We start from the raw sequence: 25,619 nt of genomic DNA on the forward strand, positions 1-25,619 counted from the left end.
TGTCTTGGTATTGCTATGTTTTCATAACTCCTGAGGTGACTGTCGTATGCAGTTAGGTTAAGAACCACTGCCTTGGCCAAGGTAGGTGACTTCCTGTACCTCTTACACTCTCCCTGACTGCCATGTCTCCAGGCACTTCATACCACCCGAAATGGCAAAGAACCTACTCCAGTTTCTGAAATTCTTCCACCAGACTGGATTTCTGCCCAGGAGACATTCTTGCAAAGATGGTCCCATTGATCAGTATCTGTAAGGAACACAAAAGAAACTGCAGCATATCAGTTAGCCATACATGAGGTAATTGATAATACTCAGAACACTGACTGGGTAATAAAATCCATGAATGGCAAAAATTGTTTGTTTCCAAGAAGTCCATTTTTGGATTTTAAGACATTGAGAGCTTAGTCGTCAAGTAAGTGAGCAGGAGACCAAAAATCAGTAAAGACGTAATAAAAATATTGATTAAAATGATGATCTTCAGGAATTTAGCTGAGCTGTCATTGAGAATGTGGTAAAAAAACAAAAAATATCCGGACCTTAATGGAATCTTGAGTCAGTAGAGTAGCAGAAATTACAAGATAGCCAGAGGTTAACAACCCAGGAAAAGGAAAAGAGGTAACTGCTTCTCAAAAAATTGTTCAGAACTAGCAGAAAAACAGCCTAATGATGAAATAGTGACAATTTGTGATCTTTGATTTAACCATACCATCTGGACTTGACCAATTGTGAAACTCAGCTAATATCCCAAGCCTAATCTGGGCTATGGAACATTGATGGTTTGGAGATATTAAACCTATACCAGCTCCATCCACCTGAGCTTTATCCTATAGAGTCTAAATTCTTCTGTGTTAGATCTCTACATTTCCTGCTCTTTTTGGCAGTAACTCAGCTTAATGTTCAGTCAGCCTCAAAGTCTTTATTCTTTTCTTCCTAAATAGTACCTAAGAGGATAAGCAATTGAATTAAAAAAAAAAAAAAGAATAAAAACCATTTATCTTTGTATTTTACTGGATACTGTCTTTTTCTAGTTTGTCTACATGTTATATATAAAACTTACCTGCCCCCACTATGAGTTTGTTCTTCATCAGAAAAGTGTTAAGTTTGACTGTCTTTTGTATAGAGGTTCTCTATCAAAAACCTAATGGAATTCCTCTATTCTTGGTCTGCCTTCCTGTATAATTGCTGGATTTCCACTATAGTAGGAGACCCCTCACCATGGCAATGTAAAGACAGCCACCCAAAAGCAATATTTATGATTTGATAATTCCTTAATAATTTATTCCTATAGATGATGAGAAATTGGCTAATCAAATTCACTGATTTTAAATCTAGTAGGAAATGAGACAACAAAAATATCTGCCTCTTTCTTTTTACATATTCAATAGATATATCTTATCTATAGAGGCTTGAAATTACTTAGGAACATGTTCTGTAAGTGACATCATCAGCATCTTTACTGGGAGATTACCTTTGGTAGTAGGCTGCTGAAATGTTGACTTATAACCTGAAAAGTTTTTCCACTTAAGGCAAAATGGTAACTTCCTTCTCTGTCATTATCAGAGACATCTTCCCTGATATTAATGTAATTATCCTGCAAAGCAAGACACAGTTACTTTAGGCATTTGATAGAGATTTGGTAAAGAACCACAAATATATAAAAGAGAAGAAAAAGATGACATTCTGGTGTCTCTTTAAGAGTCACACTGCAGCCCTGATTCCTCAGAGAAGTACTTTCTCTTTGCTGGATCAATCTTTGCACAAACAGCCTCCAGTGAATAGGAGAATAACACTTACTCATGTCTTGTTCTCAACCTGATTTGACCATGGTGAGTCCCAGAGAAGAGCACATTTCACACATTTCAAGTGTACTATACAAAGCATTGCAGCTTAACAAATCTCTCCCTGAAGTGAGAAGTTACAATTTGTTTTCTTATAGAATTAATATTGTCCCACAAGGACACAAGGGAGAGAAGATACTGACAAGATTGGGAATAAATGAATAAAACATTTTTCCCACCCTGAAGACATAATCTAATTCTCCAATGCACACAGCAGTTTTTCTCCCAGGGACTAAATCTCCTTTGGACCGGAGGGGATGGCTAGCAAGCAAGGGGAAGATGAGAAATTAGATTCGCAGTCCCGCTTACTACATTCTTTCTTATATAGAGCCAACAAGAGCCAACGCTTGAAAGAATGAATTCTTCTCAGCACTCAGGAAAGCACTATACATTAAAGCTCAGTAGGACAGTATGAGAAAGTGATAGGAGCTCTTCAAACAGCATATGTGTTAGCCATTTGGAGAAATATGTTGACTCTAGGTTACCTGTACATCTTGGCCAATCAAAGCTGCTCAGCAGCCAACACTGTGAGCCATAATATTGCAGAAGGTCTGTTTTTTAGGTATACCTGATTACGGTATGAAATCTGTTTCTTCTCTTCTACTAATTTCCAAGTTATAGATGCTGAGGAGGACCCAGTGGTTTCATTTCCTTCAATGAGAATGACTTTTTGGTTTTCAGAAACCATTCCAGACTTCCTGGCCACTGTTATTGCAGTCTGAAGATTGTCGCCTACAAGAAAGGAGAAGTATAGCAAGATGAGGTTGAAGAAATAGAATCAATTCATGTATGGCCTGGAAAACTAGGATAAGGAGTTCAGAACTTATTTTAGGTGTGAAAAGAAATAATTCCTAAGTCTCTCTCTCACTCTGATTCTCCATGGATTCATGATCCCTTTTGTGATTCTTGTTGCTTTTCATCTGGTTACTTCATAACCTACCAGTATATGTTTTTCCCGAGAGTGGGAAGGAAAAATAAAAAGGTAAATTTCAAATCTATCTCCATCATTTGTTAGCTTGGTAAACATTAAGCAAAATCCCACTGATTTAATATAGTATCATGTGGTTCCACTTTCAGCCAAACTGGAATAAAACCATTAAAATCTATGTCTCCCACTGATTACAGTGGAAAACTATGGGCAAAATACAAAAAACAACTATCCAAGGATTTTGAAAAGTAAACATAAGCAGGCAGAATGTGGAAGGGAGTTGAATCTGGAGAAACAATCTACAAGGTGATGATATTTTGGGCTTTTTTTTTTTCTCTTTCCTCCCACATGTTTGACCTGAATGTGAACCCTAGTCTCAGAGCTGTGAAGGAAGCTAAAACTCCAAGAGAAACTTAGTCTTTCTGGCCAAAGAAACCAGAAAAAAAAAAAAAAAAAAAAAAAAAAAAAGAGCCTGAAGGCTGAAGAATTATGGGGCAGACCCAAGAAAGAAGATAGATGGACAAAAAGACTAACTCAGGATATGAACTCAACTCAGAGTTGTGCATGCATAGAACAAACCCAGAGAAAAGCAAAAGCCTCAATAACTGAACTATGATATTAATCACCTCACTCATCCTAGAGTTTTCCTTGCTAAAACAAACAAACAGCCTCAACAATCTCCAGAGGATTTTAACAGGATCCAAAGTCTTGTAATATAATAATTTAAATGTTCAGGATATTCAACATACCAAAAAAAAAATGAACCTAGAAAATGTGGTCAATTCTCATGGAAAAAAAAAATCAACATTTGCTTGTCCAAGGATGACCCAGGTGTTGGACTTACCAGACAGTATTTTTAAAGCAGCCCTTATAAGCCTCCTCCATGAGCTGAAGGTTAATGCTCTTAAAATAAATGACAAGATAGAAGTTCTCAAGTAAAAAAAAAAAAAAAAAATACACTCTGTAAATAAGAACCAAATGACTACTTCAAAATTGAACAATATAATAACTGAAATAAAAAATTCATTGGATGCTCTCAAGAGCAGAATGGAGATGACAGGAAAAGGAGTCAATGAATTTAAAAGATAAATCAATAAAAGTTATACAATCTGAAAAACAGAGAGAAAAATTTAAAAACAAAAGAACAGAGATGGAAGAATAATAAGATTCATGTCATTAGAGTCCAGGAAGGAGAGGAGAAAGGAATGAGAACAGGAAAAAAAAATGTTTTGAAGAAGTAAAGCAGAAAAGTTCCCAAATATGGTAAAAGATTTACAATTATATATTTAAGAAGCTTGGTGAATCTCAAGCAAGATAAACTCAGTGAGAACCATACCCAAAAACCTTATAATCAAACTTCTAAAAACAAAGATAAAGAAAATATCTTAAAAACAGAGAAAAAAATATACTATATTTTAGGGAATGATTATTCAAATTATCACAGATTTCTCATCAAAAATATGGAAGAAAGATGACAGTGGAATATTCTTGAAGTGCTGAAGAAAGAACAGTCAACTCAGACTCCTATAGCTAGTGGAAGAATCCTTCAGAAATAAAGAGAAATAAAGACATTCTTAGATATGTCTTATTACTTATCTAAGATAATTTGTTGCATATACATGGTAACTATAACATAAAGGAGAAAAAGGCAGAGGACTTTTATGTTTGTAAGTCTTCTGGAAAGGGTAGGTACAGATGGTGTGATTCCTAGAGCAACCACTGAACGATAAATAACGTAACACCTGGCTGACTATCCCTGACATGGCTTTCTTCAGATTTCTACCAAAGTACTTACGAGAATCTCCAGAAGAGCTAATTAGTGGGTGAGAGCTTTTCTATCTACCCTGAGGCTGGAGCCCTGCGTCCTAAGAGGAGTTCACCACATGCCTTAGCAAGTCACCAAGAGTTTGGCTGCTTTGCAACACAAGACCATTTTGTTATCCACCATCCTAGAAGTTCAACTGTTTGGGAGATTCAGCCCAGGTCTGAGCCTCAATCATCTGACAGAGAAATATAACAAACTATTTAAGAAATCCCAGAAACTAAACAAGAAAAGATCCGGCAGAACAACCAGAACACGTGAAAGGCAAAATAGAGTAGTTGTTGAAGATAGATGAAACCTGCATTAGAACATTAAAAATAAGGAACGCACTTAAAAAAACTCAAATATGCCTTCCTCTCTCCCCACCACCACCAAAAAAAAAAAAAAAAAGAAAAGAAAAAGAAAAGGTTTTAAGGGCCATTACCACCCCCCCAAAAGATGATTTCAGAACTTAACACTTAAGAGGTGATAATGGTCATTTTTGGAACCTGAGTTTGCCCTTTGGAAAAATTGGACGCAAAAAAAAAAAAAAAATCTTAAACACAAAGCAAAATTATAACAAATACAAGAATCACAAGAAAAAAGATAAGAGACTAAGAGGATAGATCCAGGAAGCCTATCATGCGAACAACAGGAATTCCAGGAGGGAAAAAGGAGGAGACAAAACAAAGGTAATAATTAAATGAACAGTAGAAGAGATTTTCCTGACAGGAAGAAGATAGATTAAAAGTGCTTACTATGTTCCATATTCAATTAATGTAAAAAGATAAACATATAGACATACCCCGGTAGCATTTCTAAACTCCAGAATTAAAGAAAATGATTATATAGGGAAGAGAACAAATTAACTATAGTGGACAGACGTTAGACTTGTAATAACATCTGAGATCATTAAGAAAAAAAAAAAAGACTATAACCCCCAAATCCTATATCAGGCAAGATATCATTCACCTGTCAGAGTGAAGAAAGATATCTGAGATATGTAAGAATTCAGAGAACATATCACTCTTCCATCCTATCCAAGGACAAGTCTTGGGGAAAAAAATTTAACCAAGAGAGCAGAGAAAGAGAACAGAAATTTCTATGTGAGGGCAAAAGAGAAGAGGTAGGGTACAGAATAATGTATTTTTATTTCAATACTAAGGACAGATTGTGAGAATGTGTCAAATAAGTGCTAAATAAATATTTTTGAAACAGAAGGGTCATAACATAAGGGGAATTCGAAGTAGTAAATTAACTCACATCCCTAAAAAGGGATAGAGTAAAAGTGATCCCAAAGTCTCTTGGATTGCAGTAATAGAATGGAAGATGGAGAGGTACGGAGGGGGAAGTAGAAGTATCCTAGAGTTCTCTGCAATGACATTGGGTTCAGGGCAAGTGGGCTGGGGAATATGGGCTCTGGTGGGGAAATACTGTATCTTGGTGACACAATTATCACAATTTGAATGCATCGGACTTAAAAGCAGGGGAAGAAAGGCACACACTCAAACAAATGAATGCATTAAGACATCATCAGTTCCACTCAAAAGGATTCATTAAGAAATTCCACACACTTCTCTTGCATGATCCTTTCTCACCCCGCCCCTGTTTGTGTGATTTGGGGTTTGAAAGAAGTACGGGTATAGCAGTTTTTACTACCGGAATCATAGGCCTCATTATTGATGGGCCTTCAGTGTAGTTTGCAGACCACACTGACTGAACATTTCTCTTCCTCTAACATTTAACAAAAATCACCATCTTTGCATGGCTCACATCTTCTTATCTGGCAGGTGTTATCCCAAATGACCCCTCTCTGAGAGGACACCACATATATATTAGCCAGTCAGACACACTTTACCACATCACTCTGTTTTGTTTCATGTACCTCATAACTCTTAAAGCTAGCTGCTTATTTATTTGCTCGACTGATTGATTGATTTTCTATCTCACCCCACCTGAATAGAAACTTGGTGAAAAAAGTAACTTTGCATTTTCTGTTGCCAATCTCCAGTACCTAGAATAGTGTCCAACCCACAGTAGGTTGTCAACAATCTTTGGGAGATGAGTGAATCTTGCCTATTTCCGCATCAAATTCTTTCTGTTTTCACATACACGTTGTTCTATACCTGTGACCATTACGGTCCTTATCCGGGCTGAGATGAGTTCTTCCAGAACAGGTTTTGTCTCGTCCTTCAGCTGATTCTCCAAGATCAGCAATCCCAGAAATATCAGGTCTGATTCTACTTTGTCCCTGGAAATATATACATATAACTGAGCAGAAATAGCACATTGTGGTCCTTCTTTGGGGAATCAAAACAAAAACAAAGGCATATATGTTCCTGTCAGAGTGGTTCCCACTCACCCGCTTAAGCACCATTCCTTAACTACTACATACATGCCAGGAAATACTCAGAAAGAAGATGGGAGGGGACAGGAAGGACATCAAGACATTTACTCTGACTGAATCAATTGGAAAAGAGAGTATTTATTAAGCGAAATATTTGCTTTAACTTTCATAGAGAATGAATCAAATGATTCAAAGTCTTCTTTCTTTGCTGTGACTAGTCTGATTTCCAGCACCTCACCTGTTAGCAACCACCTGGGAGGAGTTCTAGCTCTGGTACAGAACATCGTAAAAAGTAAGTGAGGCTCAAGAACAAGAAAACAAAATGCCAATTTCTCCAGAATCCAGGCCTATAAGTAATACTATTTCAACCCCAGGAAATCTGAAGCTTAAAACACAGCCCTCTCTCTCCTCCCTTCCCTTCCTCCCTCTGCAGACAGGCAGCACTGCTCTTTCGCTTAAGGTGTGAGGGTTTCTGCAAGGAAGTGGGGCCTCTGAGGCTCTCAATCACCACAAGATCGTCACCAAGTCATTCCACAGGATTAAGTGCAGGGGAGTAATTTTGGGGGTACTTTTCAGGGACCCAATTTTCAGGGACCCAAAAATTCTCCCATGATTCATTTATCTGAGACCCAGACATCTCTAGCAGACACAAGAGCAAGACACCAGTATTGCCTAATTCTGGCTGAAATATGAATGAAAGCAGCGCCCAGGAGAGAACCTGGCCTTGCTTGCCATGGGCGTCTCAATGCTGGGCCTCCTGTCAGCCAGGGGCAGGAGCTAAAGTTAGTCATGCTCCTAAGACGCTACTAACATCTCCACCAGAATGGCTGGAAGGAAGTCGGCAGAGTTTGCACTACTCACCCCAGGAACTCCCCATTCTTCTGAACCTGGAATTAAGTCTCTGTATAATCTGGTTCCAAACTAATTTTTCAGCTTTCTCTATCAGTAAATTCTTCAACTACCCTAACGTCCAGACAAGGTGACCCAGCCACCATGGCTATGCTCTGTACTCAACCATCTCGAAACATTTGCTCTGGACTGCCGTAAGACATTCTTTCTTATTTCATGGAGAAGGTTGTAAGTTCCCCCGTGATCTGCCATTTAAACTTCCCATTTATATTTTGAGGGCCACTTCACTTGTGCCTCCCCATAAAAACCTCCCCAGGTAGAAATAATTGCTCCCTCTGCATCTTACCTCTGCCTCAGGGCAGCACGCATTTTATTTGTTCCTTTATCACTCACCATTCTTTGTTATCTGATCTGTCTCAACAACTTGAGGACTAGCTTGCCTGTTTCGACAATAGGCTCAACAACATGCACGTGGTGCCCAGCACAGAGGAAGTGCTCAGACAGGGTAGCCTTAGTTGAAGTGCTCTGGTGTCTGGTGTGACCATTTTTTTGATAGGCAGCCTAGGAAAATTTATTTCCTTTTTCAGAAATTCTGCTGTCAGAGGGTTCTTATGGAAAGTGAAGCCAGTCTGTCAAGTGACTGACCATTTACTAAATACCTAATTAGGTGAAAGAGCAGGACTAAGGAAAAGGGGGAGAGAATATGCAGAAACTACAGTAGCCCCTAACTCCAAAGATTTCATGTTTAACCAACAGGACAACATTAGACTTGATCACCTCAGTTGTATGGAAGGCTGAGAAAAGTACCATGATGTACAGATAATGTCCTATGGAGTCAGAGAGGAAAATATAATCATTTTTAGGTGGAATGATTGGAGAAACTTTCCTGAAACAGAAGAGATTTGAGCTCTTCTTTGAATGATAACTTAGTTCATCCCTGATTGAGGTCCTCCAATCTTTCTAGTGGTCCTTGTATCCAAGGACATGATATGATATGACATGATATGACATAAGCCAACCACAAGGCATCAAACTGGGTCAAAAAAATGGCCACAGGGTCTACCATCTGACATACTCTGCAACCTACCTTGGCACTCCTATTTCTGGTTCCTCTGGCACCTGGTGTTCATAGGATTCAATATAAAATAATCAGGAGACTATACTTCTAATCCCAGATCTGCCACTATCTTGCTATATGACCATGGGCAAATCACTTTCTTTGTTTGGTCATCTATTTCTTATTTTGTGATAGAAGGTGGTAAAACTAATGGATTGCCAAGATCTCTTCTAGCTCTAACACTATATGATCCTCCTTTTCATGAGTTTCAATATGAAGTAAAGAAATACCAAGAAGTAGAGAAGTGGTTCCTTGAGGGATCTCAAGGTCTGCAACTTGGAATCACTATTCTATCTTTTCCTGCTTCTGCACAGACATCATACGTCCTCCTGAAACATCGAAAAATAATAAAGAATGGGGACTGTAACACGAAAGAAGCATTGTCATCCGTGAAATTACACTTCATGTTCTTAAAATCCATGCAAAGGCTGAAATGTGCAAAAAGTGGGCCAAGAACACTCAAAGAAATTATAATATCAGTGCTGAAAGCACTTTGAGTAAACACACACACACTCGCACACACATCCCCCTCGAAAGAAAGACTGTTCTGCTCTAATTAGGGATTAGCAAAGGTAATTAGGTAAATTAGCTTAGCTAGGAATAGATGTAGTGGTGCGGTGGCTTTAGCACACGGCGCGGGGGCGGGGGGGGGCGGGGGTGCAAAGCGACAACCTAAGATTAGATCCTATGAGATCCTAGAAGTGTTTAGATATTACCAGACTTTGAAAAAGTTGGAATTTCAGTGTTGTTAGCCAGGCCATGTACTCTCTTCTGTACCCAGCCCTCACCATTCCCTACGGCTTATGTGCCTTCACCATTAGTGCTTTGTTATCTGCAGCAGCCCTAAAGCCATTATTTTGAAATGTGTAGAAATGCAAATATTTTATTATAATAATCAGAAGCAGGAGCATGTTAGCCAGAGTCCTGATATATATCTGTCAACAGGTTCTCAAGAAACAAAGTTCCATTCCCAATTCTGGTATATCCTGGACCCAAGATTTCTTTTCTTTAAAATGTGACATCCAATCTCATAGTTCACTTGTAGCTCTCTGACTTGAGTATGTGAATGGCCTGTATTGATTAAATTACAGTAAATACCCAGAGTTGTAATAGCCCAAGTTTTGAGGGTCAATGTAAGCTGGTCACAGGAATCCAATACTCAGGGATTTTCAATGTGCTACTTCCCTCTCTGCCCATTCACAAAATGACTGAGTTGGGGCATTTGGGTGATTCTCAACAGGAGTGGTACTGCCTCTAGAGGACATTTTGGAAAATTTTTAGGCATCTATCAAAGATTTTCTGCAATGATCCATGCACAGTAAAGAATTCCCCTGCATCCCACATGCCTTTCGAATATTTTACTGGACATTCATGGACATAAAAATATCATTTATACTTTCCTAAACCAGCATAGGCTTATACAGTTTATATTGTACTATTATTACAGTATATAGTATACTGTATTATTATAATATATCTAATACTACTAATATTATCTTAAATGAATATACATTTTTATACTTCCCCTTGCTGTGTTTTACATATAAGCACAAAACATTTTTGCACATTTTTGATATCCTGTTGAGCTTTTCAGGAATGTAACTACCATGTAAATTGAAAAGAGATTATACAGTTTTATTTAGTTTAACCAAGAATTTGTAACTATTTCAGAGTCATCTCACTGACAGCACAACTGCTGGTGGTATTTGAGATTTCAATATGTAAACACATCTGTATCAGTCGGCACTCTTAACTGTTGCAACAACCCCCCCACCCCGTGATTCTACACACAGGTGCAAGAGTATATTGCTTCAGTTTGATTTACTGGAGTCAGCTGAGCAAATACTGAATTATTACTTTTCGTCAAGAATTGTACTTTTGCTTCTATTTTTACTATAGGAGAGGGCATTATAATTATTTTTATAGAGTATGTGCAAATCATATTACATATGAATTTTATCTTAAAGGAAGTGGTACAAAATGTAATTACAGTAATATGAATCTGGCAGGGTTGAACACAATTATGTTAGACCTCACGAATTTAAAATCCAAAATAACAAAATAAGCCTTGATTATCTCCACAGCAGTGTTACCCATAGAAGCTGACACAGAGTATTGGACATGGCAGTGGAGGCGAAATAAACACAGTAATCTTTAACCCATGGAAAATAAAGCAACAAATTTGAACTAATAAATATTCCAGTCCATTTTAGTTTTTAAGCACTCCTTTTACATATCAAAACTTTCTCTAGAAGGGCTCCTCTGAAACTTTTCTTGCTTTCTTACAAACATTATCTGTATCACACATTAAATCTAAGCTCTATTGTTTCGTTAAGTTGAGTATTTATCAAGAATTTTTTTCAGACAAATGTTATGTTTACTAACTCAACAAATTCACTAACTCTAAAAAAAATAGCTACTTGTATTTGGTTCAAAATGAGGTCATAACCATAATTTCAAATTCTCTGAAACACTGGTTATATTCATGTTTGTGTACAATTAGAACATATTTTGTAGTTTATACAGCTATTTCTCATAAATTCTCCCAGTGTTCACATCAGCTTTGTGATTGAGGCAGGACAAGAATGACTATATCCTTGTTTACCAAGCTTTATGCACACAAAATCCCAGCAAGCTATGTTGCTCAGTCCCCTGCCTAGTCCACTGCCCAGCAAACCATTCTGCCTTATCAAATTCTTCCCACTTACCTTGTCAGGGCAGTGCTGTGATGATCCATTTCTAGCTTCTTGTAGGCCAGTGCTATCACCCGGAAGCCCTGTGTTGTATAACTCTGAAGTTCACTAACAAAACTAGTTGGTACTGTTCAGAAAATAATGCAAGATTAGTATGCAACATTTACTCAGTCAGTATTGGTTGGAGAAATTCTTTACAAACAAATTCAATTATTTCCCAAGAAAACACACTTCTAAAAAAGATACACAAATAAGTCAGTGGGAACCCTAAACATAATTACGTTGTCAGGATTGACCTCTTGGGATCCAGTGAAACTGAAATGAGAATGAAGCATTGGAGGGAAGGGAGGAAGGAAGGAAGGAAGGAAGGAAGGAAGGAAGGAAGGAAAATGTAAAAAAGATGGGGAAAGCATGTAATTCTTTTTTCCCCAGTTTAACCAACAAACATTTATGGAGAGTCTACTTATAATGTATGTGTCAGGTGTCGAGTCTGCAGAGACTAAACTTCTGGCCCTGCTCTAGAGATCTCTGTCTCTGAGGGTAGAATGAGATCATTACCGTTGCAATGGGATCCAAGTAATCGCAATGTGCTATGGAAACACTTTGAGGGGCTTATACCATACTGGCAGGAAGTGGGTAGATGAAGGAAGGGTAAAGGCATTTTTGACCAAGGAAGCATCATATGCTCAGACATGGAGACACAAAACAGCAAGACTTGAGTAGTGAGCACAGCTCAGGGAAGCACAAGAGGGGAGGACAGTACTGGTAAAGCATATCTGGAAAGTATGATGAGAGTCAGATCATGAAGGTCTAATATATGATTCTAAAGGAGTATGAGACCATCCTGGAGCCTGTGGGAAGCAACCAGAAGAATAAGAACAAGAAAGTGACAACATGGTTACAGTATGTGGTGGAAAAACCAATCTGGTCCCAGTGTAAAAGGTGAATCAGAGTAGGGGAGACCAGGGGCTGGAGTTCGATTCACCAAATATTGAAGGGATCCATTGGAGGGATGATGAGGGACTGAGCTCATGGAGTGACAGGGCCATGGACTAGCAGTTGACAAAACAGAGGCTATGAAGAGAGGGAGGAATCAGGGACAAATCCTAAATTAGGGATAGCAGTGTAAATTAGTAGTACCATTCACCAAGATGGAAAATACAGGAAGCGAGAAAGGTTAAGTATGAGTTTGGGATATCAGTTGAGTCACCACATTAGCAATGACCAGTAGGCAATTAGATTTATAGATTTAGTGCTGATGGGACACATTTGGGCTGGAAATACAGATTTGTCAATTGTACTACAAATCTATTCACTTACCTGTCTCAGGTTGGCAAAAGCTGGCCACCCTTTCTGGTGCACCTTTCATGAATGCCAGCCGGTCACCCCCCATCTCTTGGGCAATGACTGTCATCCTCTGCAGTGCTGACGAGAATGGGAACTGATGCAGGATTGCAATCCCTTCCACTGGGACCTGGTTGAGGGATGAGGAATGGAGAGGGACATACCGGCATAGCTCTTAGATATTAGGAATTAATTACTCCTCCCTCTATTCTTATTTTAGCAGATGCAGGAACCAAGGTATTAGCAATTTTCACACACGGAATTCAAAGAAGACATACCTGTGCCCTTTCAAAACTGTAGGCTTGATGAGATTTTCCCTTTAAGTTTGAGCATTATGAGGCAGAAAGCAGGCAAGGCTTACCTGGTTGGCTGTTTTGCAGGGCTTAACTACCATGGCATGTGCTGGCACTCCCGTGATGTGGAAATCGTCCCCAGAAATAGCCATCTCCTATTTCACAAATGGGATATTTCATTGTAGAGATTTATTTATTTCTCATCATCCACTAATACCAGGCTCAAACTCGCCCCTTGAGAAAATCCTGAGACCACCTCAATGTATTCTCCAAGTCTCCTCCCTCAGCTAGATGGAGGTGAACGAGACATATTTCACCACAGGGGGAAAAAAGTGCATTGGAAATACAGCAGAACTTGAAGGGCAGATACTTCTGAATTATTCACGCATTTTATCCTGCTTTCTCTGTTGGAATGTGCTGCATAAAGCTTCATTCTCCACTTCTGAAGAGCTTAACTTGAAAATAGTGAGCATTAAGAGTCAGACTTGTGTGCAAGGGTCTCTGTTTTCCTGGACTTTGAGGCTGTTCCTGCCCTTCCCTCTCTATCTAACTTGAATCGATAGTCCTCAGGGCCAGGCAGGGCAGGGACTGTGATGGGCATGGCTAGTGTTCAGTAAACACTCAGTCATTGCTGAAATAATAACCCTAAATTATAGTCAAAGGAACCTTTTACCCAAAGATGTCAAAATGCTTTGTAATCATATCAGCCAGCAGCTGAAAAAAAAAAAAAAAATCTCAGACAGGAAATTGTAATTCCTACTTAAAGATACAGAAACAGTGACCCAGGAAGGATGGGGGACTGGCAAGGTTACCTCGGCCTGCTACAGAACGGCGCCCCCACCAGAGCTGGAAGGGACTCTAGAGATTGCCTCCTTCAGCGGGGCTAACACAGGTATCACGGGGGTCTAGAGCTGCACCAGGATGCAGGGGGTTGGGGGTGGGCTTGTGGCTAAGTAGGTGGAAGGCGCTTCCTGCACTTCATGTGGTACTCAGCCACAGCAACTCCAACTGTTGGTGTTTTATAGAATACTTCTGAATAAGGTTTCTTTTTTGTGTGTCAAGAAAGATAATTTTTGTGTTTTTTTTTTTTTCTAATTATATTCTGTTAGCCACCATATAGCACATCAGGTTGAGATGAGCACTGGGTGTGATAGACAGCTATGGAAATAAGGTTTCTTTTTAAGAAAAGATTCCAGCTTGGTTGCTTTGTTTTGTTTTGTTTTGTTTTGTCTGCTTTATAGGAACACTGCTGATCTAATTCAGCCCCATCATTTTAAGGTCATGAGAGCCAGAGTCCCAACAAGAGGGCTGACTTCATAGGGTCAAGCAGAATAGAGCCAAAACTAGAACTGGGAAGCCAGACTACAGAACAAAGACAAAACCAGAACTGGGAACCCTGAACTACACCGTTTGTTCTTAAATCTCCTTCAGAGTCTCAACAAAAGTTCTTTCATGCTTTCCCTTTCTCTTGTTTTTAGCTTTGGAAACAAAATCAATATTTAATGAATAAGAATAAAACTTTTGGGAACAATGAGTTATCCTAAGCACAGAAGACAGTGCTGTTTCCTAATCCCCACGTTCTAGAAAACTTTAAAACCAGACCTTGCTCAAGAGTTGGAAAATAATTATACAATAATTATATTGTCTCAAGAGTTGGAAGATATATAATAATCATAATTACATTAATCCTATTAACCTGTAATAGTCCAGGCACACTACCAGGGATTTTTTTTTAAATGCGTCATTCTATTTAATGCTCACAATAACCCTACAATGGAGATAATATTATTAGACACATTGTACAGGTGCGGAAAACAGGCTTAGATTAGTTTGCATGTCACTACCACACGCCACTCTTTATCGTAAACCTCATACTTGTAAGTACTGAATCTGTGTTGTCCTGGCATTGAAGATGCTTCTGAGCTTCCGTGAAAAGCAGGGTCTTACCCAGGTGGTGGCTTCAAACATCTTGAGATCCAGAGGATCTCCCTGGATGGTCCCATCGAGAAGGATCAGAGAGTGGCAGCTGGCCATGGCGGCACACAGCGGGCCCCATGGCAAAGACCTGCCCGAGGCAAAGCTGTGGATTTCCTGGAAGCTAAAGGAGAAAAGAAAAGGGGCTTCAGTTCTCGCCCTCCATGCCACAATGGAGCTTCTGGAAGTAAATATCCATTTAAAAATTAATTTAGCATGGTTTGTTACATTCGTACCCATTCACCAATCCGCAACCCCAGATTAATAGTGCTTCATTTAGCCATCGTCCTTCTATAAGTTCAGCAAGTATGAGAAAGGTCTCTGGGTTCTTTCAAGGTCTTTCTTTTCCCTGTTCTTTCTCTGCCACTGGTTTAGTTCCGGAGGTATGGGAAAAAACTAGAAGTATCACCCTTAGTTTGAAGCATATCCCTATTATCGTTTCTTCCTCTGGGGTTACGCAGGAACGTCTAGCTGTGCCTCCAATGCGCAGATTCCAGACCTCTCACCATCCTAATTGCTCTTTATTGGGAAAGTTTGTATTTGTCATAGTTTGCCTTCGAATACAGTCTCCAGGATCAGATTATTATTTCTGATGATAAGAACATTGCAATTCTTTAAATATGGCCTTAGGTTGCTCTAGCCTTTTCTTCTTGAAAGCAACCACACCACAGTGTTAACTCATAATTCAGCCATATTTCTTCCTGGCTTTCTCATTCAAGCTTCCCTACAAGTTCAAAAACCTCTTGGCTGATTACCGACTCTGTTGATTGTACCTATCATTATGTATCAAAAGTTCAAGTTATCCTAGTGCTTTTCAACATATTCCCTAGTATTTCAGTAAACATTAAGCAATCACCAGCAACGTGATTAACACAGAAGCTTAAGCTCAGGCTGGAAAGCAGACACAGATAAGGTGGGGGAGGATCTTACTTTTAAGATGGCACACACACTCTCATCACCGTGTAATTCTGAATATGTGTTTCTGAGTTCTTGAAGATTGCGCCAAACCCTGGTTTACACAACAAATAAATAGAACTCTCTCTCATCCTTGTCTTTATATTCTTATTTGAATGTTTATGGTTGATCCCACTCAAATAGCCTCAGGCAGTCTTCTGAGGGCTCTGGAAGTAGCTGGCACATTAGGCAAGACTTTGGGAAAAAATAAGAATTATTAAAGATGAGCTTACCTTTTACAAGAAGATACTTAATAGCCTTTAAGTCAGATGGCTACTTCTTACCCAATATTGAATCGGTATTCTTTGTTATTAATTAAATGTATCAATTTTTTTCAAATTTTAAACTTCCCTTTTAGTCATTAAAGCCAACTTTGACCTTTTTGAGAGAAGGAAGGAAAGGAGGAAGAAAGAGTGGCAGACCTAATTAATTAGTCAATAACCTAAACATTATATCAATTATTTTTATTTAAATTTGACAAGCTGCTTTTAGAAATTGGAAGTTTTATAGGTAAGATGATGTCAATTCAAAAAGTAGAAAAGTATTTTAAAAATGGAACATAGTAAGTTCATTTTAAATTAAACAAACATTTGGGGCACCTGGGTGGCTCAGTGGGTTAAAGCCTCTGCCTTCAGCTCAGGTCACAATCCCAGAGTCCTGGGATCGAGCCTCGCATCAGGCTCTCTGCTCAGCAGGGAGAGCTGAGCAGAGAGCCTGCTTTCCTTCCCCTCTCCCTGCCTGCCTCTCTGCCTACTTGTTATCTCTGTCAAATGAATAAGTAAAATCTTAAAAAATAAATAAATGAAAAATAAATGAAACAAACATTTGTTATGCATGTGCTGTATGTACCTGGTATAATGCCACAGCACTAGGAACACAAATGTAAATAAGAAACACACTGCTGGGACACTTGGGTGGCTCAGTCGGTTAAGCCTCTGCCTTCAGCTCAGGTCATGATCCCCGGGTCCTGGGATGGAGTCCTGCAAGGGGCTCCTTGCTCGGCAAGGAGCCTGCTTCTCTCTCCGCATCTGCCTGCTACTCTGTCTACTTGTGCGCACTCTCTCACTCTCTCTCTGACAAATAAATAAGTAAAATCTTAAAAAAAAAAAAAAAGGAAGAAACGGCTCTCTGGATGTTTGCATATTTGAATAAATACATACTTTTTTTTTGTAGAAGCTGACGGAGAATCACACTAGTTAACAGGATGACTAGGTATATATCTAAACCTCTCTTTGAGAGAAAATGGAAAGAACTTTAGAATGTTTAATACTTAGAAGAGGTTTATTTTGTGGACTTAAGTGCTAGAAGCACCATGATTTATTTTTTAACCCCGGAAAGAGACCTGTCTATAAATAATATTTTAATATGAAAATGTATTAAACACATGTAATTAAAATCTTTTATGGGAAAATTCTAAGTCATCTACATAGCGAAGAAGAACCATAATGTACCCTTTAGTAATATATGTTTTTGCGGTGAAAGTTGTTAAGTGTGAAAGGGAAACACTTTCATTAAAAAAAAAAACCAAAATGTAAATGTCCCATGTTTCCTGATCACAAGTGAAGGCAGCAGTGAGAAAAAGCAGCCAAGGCTGCAAAGTCAGACATGGCCACAAGAGGGCCACACAAGAGAGCTGTGCCAACCTTAGCACCGGGAGCTGAAAACTGCTATGCTTAGTGAAATAAGTCAAGCACAGTCAATTATCATATGGTTTCACTTATTTGTGGAGCATACAAATAACATGGAGGACAAGGGGAGATGGAGAGGAGAAGGGAGTTGAGGGAAATTGGAAGGGGAGGTGAACCATGAGCGACTATGGACTCTGAAAAACAACCTGAGGTTTTTGAAGGGGTGGGGGGTGGGAGGTTGGGGGAGCCAGGTGGTGGGTATTAAGGAGGGCATGTATTGCATGGAGCACTGGGTGTGGTGCTAAAACAATGAATTCTGTTACGCTGAAAAGAAAAAAAAATTAAAAAAAAAAAAAAAAAAGAGTGTTTTCTGGCCAGACAGGAGGAGTTTCTGGCAACCAAAAGGTGGAGTTTCCAGAACTACAGTACCAGGAAAATAAGTGCGTTAGCTATGGCTCCACAGGTGTTCCTCTTCCTGCAACTCAGTGTACCCAGATCCGTGCAGCGTTCTTCCTCCTGGCGCACCTGAAGGCTTCAGTTTGTGCAAGAAACGTACTTCCCGAATAAACAGTGTCCTGGTATTCTCTAAAGAGGTACCCAGGGGTCAACTTCGGCCCCTGGCTAATATGATGACAGCAAATTACATTATATATTTTTTAACTTTTTTTTGCAAATTACATTTTAGCAAGGACTTGAAAACCCTCCATCTCCTAGGTTTGTGAGTGTCATAGGGCAGGGGGTGGTGGAGGGAGATATGCATGTTTTAGGAAGACTTGGGAGTATTCAAAAAGAGAAATTCCATGAAGCTACTACAGCAACCACTGCTCCAAAGCCAAAGTCAAAATGTCTTCATTATTAATTTTCAGGAGAAAATATTTTTTCTGGGGAAAGAGAAATGCGAATGCATTCTGTCCAGGGTACTCACCCACTCCTATCGCAGGGCACGACTCCCCAGAGATCCAAACCATCCCTGGTTAAGGTGCCTGTCTAAACAAAAACAAGCACTCGGTTTACTCTGAAGATTCCGCAGCCCTATCGTGACAACCCATGAGGTATGTTTTAACAGGGAAATATATGTCACGAACACATTACTGAGATCAGCACTTCAAGGGAGGTCACAATGAAGTGGGTGGCTGGGGTCCCAGGCAGAAGCTTCGGTGAGCTCACATCGGTTGTCTGGCCAAGCTGGAGATAAAAGGAAGAAAGCAGTACCGGCCTTGTTTCTCCAGAGGCTGGTTTCGAGGATCTAATGGTAGACTAAATGGATGGGAAAGTTTCGGGAAGCCTGTAAGAAGGCTCAGCGAGTGGAAGATAAAAAGTATGTCATCAGAAATAAGTGATGGGAATAGACTTTGTCCCTGCTCTAAACAGATGGTTAGCTATGTGACACCTTAAAAAAGGTGCTTATTGATATTTCTCTCAGTGCAGGATAAGGATGAAGAGCTTGGATTCATTTCCAACACCAGCTGTATGACCTGGGCAAATTATTTAATCCATCTGAACATCAGAGCCCTTACCTGTAACATGCTTATAATCAAATAAGGTTGTTGTGAACATCAAATGAGGTAATTCAAAGTGCTTAACTTAATGTCTGACAGAGAGTAGAACCAAACTGTAATGATAATTACTCATAATTATTACTTATTTCATTCAAATTCATGTCATAATTGTCTTTCCCACCCCTGCTTCTTTTGCCAGGTTCAAGGAGATGATCCCCATAACAGCCTTCTCTCTTAGGATAGTTTGATCACAAAATAATACTGAGATGCTGGCAAGAGCCATGTTAACCTTCTGATCTTGGTAGATTGCTCAGTGATTATATAATTATATAATATATATATATTATATATATATATATATATATATATATATAAAATACCACTCTGATCCCCTTAATTCTCTGTCATCAAAACCCCCAATGTACTGTTTAATAGACACAGAGTTTCAGTTTGGGAAGATGGAAAAATTCTCAAGTTGGATAGTAGTGATGTACTTAGAGCCACTTAAAAATGGCTAAAATGGTTAATGTACATTTTGTCACAATAAAAAATAAATTAAGAAAAAAGAGAAAAACAATTAAACAAAAACAAAAACACCTCAACGTTTCCCCACTCCCTAAAGAGTATGTATGAATATCTTAGCCAGACGGTAAAGGTGCCTCCCATTACTAATGTCTTTCTCTGGTCAGAACCACAAGCCTTATTGCTTTCCTGAATCCATTTGTGTGCCCATGTCCACCTGCCTCGAATACCCTTGAATCACATTAATTTTCTCTATCTATATTATGATGGTTTGACATCTTAAAACCTTCCTAAGGAAAGACTGCTTCTCTGGGGTTGGCCAATTCTTACAGAGGTAGCAAGGAATTCAGCATGTGTTTGACGTGTGAACTAACCAATCTTCTACCTGGCCCTTCCTCCTCAGGAGGAAATAGTTCTCTGCCTTCATCATCCCAGGGCCAAGTGCCAGAGACAACCCTATAGCCCAAAGCTCACCCAAATCATTCAAATGTAACCAATCATAAGCTATGGCCTGACTTGCTTTCCTTGGAGAGATCCCAATAAAGACCATGGCCCGAGCATTCCCCTCACTCCTGTTTTGCTATCTCATCAAAGACTGACATTCCTCCCGTGGCCCCACACGGCAAGCTGTGAGGGCCTCTCCTGACCAGGAGAACTGTGAGTAAGGTTAAACTTCTTTCAAAAGCAATGACCTCTCTCTGCAGTCATCAGTCATCTTTACAAATTAAGACCCGGGCACAAAACAGCCCGTCCTCTCCATCTTCCCCCTCGCAGCTCACACCCTCAACTAGTACAGACACAGACCAAAAGAATACATTCAAGAGAAGGTAGATTAAGAGGCTGGTTATGAATAACTGGCAAATAATCAAGGATAATTTTAAGCAATATACAACAGATGCGAAAATACAGTAAGGATTTGATTGGGGTTTTCCTATAACCAAGTCCAATTAACCGAGTAAAACACAGTTAAATAAACTCTTCCTTTTTTTACTCATTCATTAAATCAATAAACATTTATTGAGCACTGACTATAGACTAAGCAATATTCTTAGCATTAGGGATACAGCAGTGACCATAGTAAAGGGTTTCAGTTTTGTTCTTTGTATGGGGCTTTGACCAGGAGGGACAGAATGCTATTTTAATTAACTGTGTTTTATAGAATATTGGAGCTGGAAAGACTGTAAAAGAGTCACTATTCTGTATCTATTCTCCCTCCTCTAAACCTCAGCATCTGAGAGCCCAAGAGATGTGCCTTTCCTAGATCACACACCCAACCAGAGAAAAAATGAAGTCCAATGCTACATCCTTTGTTTCCTGCCCCACAAGAGTGTGAAGAACCTGCACCAGATGACAATGATGATAAAATGGTGATGGGAATGAGGGTGAAATACACATACCTTATCAAAGCAGACAAGGTTTATTTGTCCACATACATTGATCCTCTGTGGGCTGATGCAAAAGATGCCTCTCTTCTTCAGCCTCCTCTGGGCATAGATAATGCCTGTGGTTAGAGCAGCAGGCAGAGCAGGAGGAACTGCAATTGTGATGACATCGAGGGCTTTCTTCACCACCTCCTCTGGAGGCTCCTGGGACAAAAAGTCACTCTTCAGCATTAACAGGTAAAGCAGTCCTGAATAGCATGGTGCATATGGCTTTTTTTTTTTTTTTTACTTTTTTGGTCAAATTCCCAGAAATGATAAAAGAGGGTCAAAGAGTATGGCTCTCATAAGTTTTTCAAAGTCCAATGAAAAAGTTTGTAATGCTTCATACTACGGCCAGCGGAGAACAATGTACAAATCTGCCATGACATCACCGACATTGGGTATCTGGTATATTATTTTAAATTCCTTATTTAATACCTATAAGCCACTACATTATTGGGATAAATAAATTCTCAGATTGAAAATGAAAAAAATAGTGTAAGGAGAAGTGTACCAGATGAGAGGTATGTTGATAGCTCAATAAACAGTGTTTTGTCCCTCTGGATCTTATTTTTATAATATTACTTGGTGATCAGTCTCTGATATTGGGGAACTGTGAGTGTATGTGCAGGTTTCAGTGTTCGGCGTTGCTTCCCAGGTTTGTAAACCATGCCTGAGGTTAAGGTTAACACGCAGAGTGTAAATTATACACAGACAAGTCTATGTGTGCACGTAGTAAAAGAACAAAAGCAGTTTACCCCGCTGAGCACATAGACGCACAAAGTATAGATCATCCCGATGGTTGCTGTCCCTACGAGGCACAGGAGGAACATGATGGCGTCCCTGTAGAGCTTAAAGTTCATTGGCTTCGGGTAGAGAATGGATCTCACGAGGTCACCTTTTGCAGTGTTGAATCCTGGAGTAACAAGCACACACTCCACATTCTCAGGATGACATATCCTACTGCTAGTACTCTTCTAAGCCTCAACATGGCCTTCGTTTTTCTCTAGAGGTATTTAAACAGTGCTTAAGCCCAAGGACTATTAAAGGCTAATTGGGAAAATAGCTGAGTGCTGGAATGGAAATATCTCCCCACACCTATTTCAGAGCCTATTCCTCTCTGATCTTTCTTCTCTCTACTTTCAATTTCAATGCATTCCAGTGCAAGGAAACCACCGTACTGAGGTTAGAGCACAGCTTTTCCAAGCATATCTTCTTTTTTTTTTAGATTTTATTTATTTTAGAGACATCATGCATGAGAGTGGAGTTAGGGGCAGAAAGACAGGGACAAGCACAAGACTTGTGCCGAGTGCCCAGCTCAACATGGGGCTCGGTCTCACAACCTTGAGATCATGACCTGAGCCAAAATTAAGAGTTGGATGTTTGACTGACTGAGCCACTCAGGTACCCCCAAGTATAACATCATTTTGAGGGAATGACTCATGAGCATTCATACACACACATACACACACACACACACACACACACACACACACACACACGTTGCTTGACTTTAGACCATATGACCTACTAAATACCAATGGACTTAATTTCTAATACTTCTCAGTGTCAAGCTTTCAGTTGCTAACCCTGCCTAGGGTTAGAAAGAACTTGGAATTTGGGGTTAAAAGATCTAGGTTCTAGGTCCAGCTCTGTCAGTGCATAGCTGTGTAATTTTTTTTAAGTCTGCTTGGATTGTGCTGAACTCAGCCTATTTACATACAAAGTTGAAAAAGGCATCCTTACTGTGCTGATTTGATACATGGAAATAGTTTATAAACTACAAAACACATAAATAGTAATTGTCATCAGTATTATTTTTACTAAAAAGGCATATGCCATAGTACAATTCACACTTAAAATATAAAAATTTATATATATTTGGCTTATTACCTAAAGATTATTCCTTACTTAATAAATTTAAGGCACTAGAAAAATGGAGCAAAAATATTTCATTAAAGTAACAAAATAAAAGAAAAGCTCCTAACTCACCAGTCTGCAGCACCACTGCTTTCACAGTCCCAGAACAGGCTCCCTTGGCTTGGATAATCTCTGTCCCACAGAAGAGGACATGTCGTTTATAGTCTGCTTCGCTCTGCGTTTTCCAGGGCTCAGAGCTCTCTGTCTTGGGTAGTGGAGTTTTAGTCACTGGAATACTTTCTCCTATAAAAAAACAAGCATCTCATTTTGTGAGGTAAGGAGCCTTCACTCTTTTAAATCATGCATGCTCTCACTCAGCATGTGGCAGACATTTGTTATAAGCTTGCCATGGGGGAAGGGACAACCCTAGGTTTTAGGTATACAAGGAGAAAGAAGTATGGTTCTTCTTTTTAAGAGATTTATAGTCCAGACAAATAAGTATAGTGTTATATTATAAATGTTATAAATTTTGTAACATCACACATGGATGCTTAAAAAGGCTAGAAATAGCTACATGGGGAATGGCAAGTTGTACGTTCCAGAATGTAGGGTGTTGGGGAGTGAGTGGCTATGAGACCTGTGTAGAAGCCAAAGCATGGATGGCCTAAGTGCACATATTTAAGTGTTGAAATGGTTTTTGTAGGCATTAGTGGCAGAAGGAGGGTGGGGAGATATTTCGCTGCTTTCTTCAGGAGACTAACATCATATTTGTGTATAAGAGAGAGCAGTCTGTCTGCTGTATGGGAGTGGACTGAAGTCTGGTGAGACTGAGGCTGGACATCCAGTTAAACAGAATGGTCTGAACTACAGCAGTTGGCAGTGGGAGCAGAGAGAAAGTGCTGGATTTGAGAAATAAAGAGGTAAGAAGTTATAAAATTTAGGGAGTTCTTTTTATCTTGGCAGGTCATAGGGACAGAGAAATTCAAAATGGCTTCCTGGTTTCCAACTTGGCGAAAATGAGCAGAGGGTAGGGTTCGTTGTCAACACAGGGATTATAGGAGGAAGGAAGAATTGCCTTTGGTCACCATGAGTTGGAGACACCTTGTGGAATGGCTCTGCTGAGATGTCTTGCAATTATTAACTTGGGTCTGGACTTCAGGGGAGAGGCCAGAGACATTTAGTCAGATTCCCCACCTTACAGACTATGATTAAAGCTATGGGAGAGATGAGATTACTTAGGCACCACGTGTGAGGATAGAAGAGGATAGGACTAGGACATAGCTCTGAGCAACACCAACAATGAAGAGTACAGGGGAAGAGGAGCAGCATGGGACACTGGATAGTGTCGTCAGTCACAGAAGAACTTGGAGAGAAGGCACAATCTTGGAAAGTTAGGGAGAAGAGTTCACCAAAGGAAGAGATGGTCAGAATAGTCAATAGCAGCAGAGAGGCCCATAAGAGAAATCCACGGAATTCTTTGGATTTGGCAGTTGGGACATGGGTGACTTTTACCAGTGCAGTAGGGACAGATTGGGGCAGGTTGAAGTGTTAGTACAAGGTGGTGAATGAAGTTATGGAAATAATTAGGGACCTGTCTGAGAAACAAAACTTACAAAGCCTTCCACTGGTCTTTGCAGAGTGGGCAGTACAAAGCCAGATATATATGCTGCACTTGTGCAAGAAAATGGTCCTTAGCATTGCAAAAGTCCCAGTATTAAGAGATTTTTAAAAATCTACATATTCCTTATAGGAAGAAACCTGGCATGACACACATTTAAAAAGTTTTTTGGTAAAGTTAATAGAAGAAAGACGTGTGTTCTTGTCTCTTTCATGACTTCCTGGGCTGCCCAGGGGAAATGGATCCAATTTGGGCTTTCATGGGAACCATAGTAAGTCAGTGTGTCTTCTCGGCCTCCTGGTCCATCTGTGAAAAAGACTTTATGATTCTTCTTTATCTTACAGAAATGTTGGCAAACATCTCCTCAAAGGTATGCATGAGAACTCAAAGCACTGTGACCGTGAACAAGTCACTTCGCCTTTCTGGACCTCAGCTTCCATATCTCCATATGAGACATAGTGAACTCTAAGGTCCCTCCCAGCTCTAGCATATTATTTAAAAATGAAATAAAGTTAGTCCAAAATTCTTAGTGTGTATTTTCACAGCAGCAGATGTGCCAAATCCTGTGTCATGAACTTCTTGACCTGTTCAAGCCAAGCCAAAAAGAGCTCGGACTTGACCATCTGGGTTTCAGAATGTCATCAACAGCTCTCATATCCTCCAAGTTTATTTGAATATATATTTTATATGAAAACACTAAACATAAAAGTCACAGTTGATTCTGAAATGTCTAATGATCTCTACAGCCTTTTAAAATAAAATGACAGGGTTGTAATACCCTTTGTTCAAGAAGAAAATGCTAAGCACTCAGAAAGTTACAACTGTATCAAACTTAGCACATAGAAAGCAGCTTTAATTTGAACCCTCAGAACCATCCAGCAGGACAGTTAAGTAAGACTTAACGGTGAGAAGGTCCCACAGCAGCCCCATCCT

The 25,619-nt window shown here is 39.5% G+C and overlaps 1 protein-coding gene across 1 annotated transcript in view; it reads right to left on the reverse strand.

Annotated features, from left to right (window-relative positions):
- The window catches only part of ATP13A4 (ATPase 13A4), a 131,226-nt gene that overhangs the window by 25,830 nt on the left and 79,777 nt on the right, over positions 1-25,619 (reverse strand). Inside the window, exons 10-21 of the mRNA XM_080818045.1 lie at positions 23,201-23,371; positions 21,967-22,124; positions 21,185-21,373; positions 18,692-18,753; positions 15,158-15,308; positions 13,279-13,365; positions 12,894-13,047; positions 11,589-11,700; positions 6,694-6,818; positions 2,407-2,570; positions 1,469-1,591; positions 168-247 (exon numbers count right to left, since the gene is read on the reverse strand). Coding sequence (XP_080674171.1) covers positions 168-247; positions 1,469-1,591; positions 2,407-2,570; positions 6,694-6,818; positions 11,589-11,700; positions 12,894-13,047; positions 13,279-13,365; positions 15,158-15,308; positions 18,692-18,753; positions 21,185-21,373; positions 21,967-22,124; positions 23,201-23,371 — 1,576 coding nt within the window. The remainder of the gene's footprint in view (positions 1-167; positions 248-1,468; positions 1,592-2,406; positions 2,571-6,693; positions 6,819-11,588; positions 11,701-12,893; positions 13,048-13,278; positions 13,366-15,157; positions 15,309-18,691; positions 18,754-21,184; positions 21,374-21,966; positions 22,125-23,200; positions 23,372-25,619) is intronic.

This window comes from Martes martes (assembly GCF_963455335.1).
Source record: "Martes martes genome assembly, chromosome: 1".
Lineage (NCBI taxonomy): Eukaryota > Metazoa > Chordata > Mammalia > Carnivora > Mustelidae > Martes > Martes martes.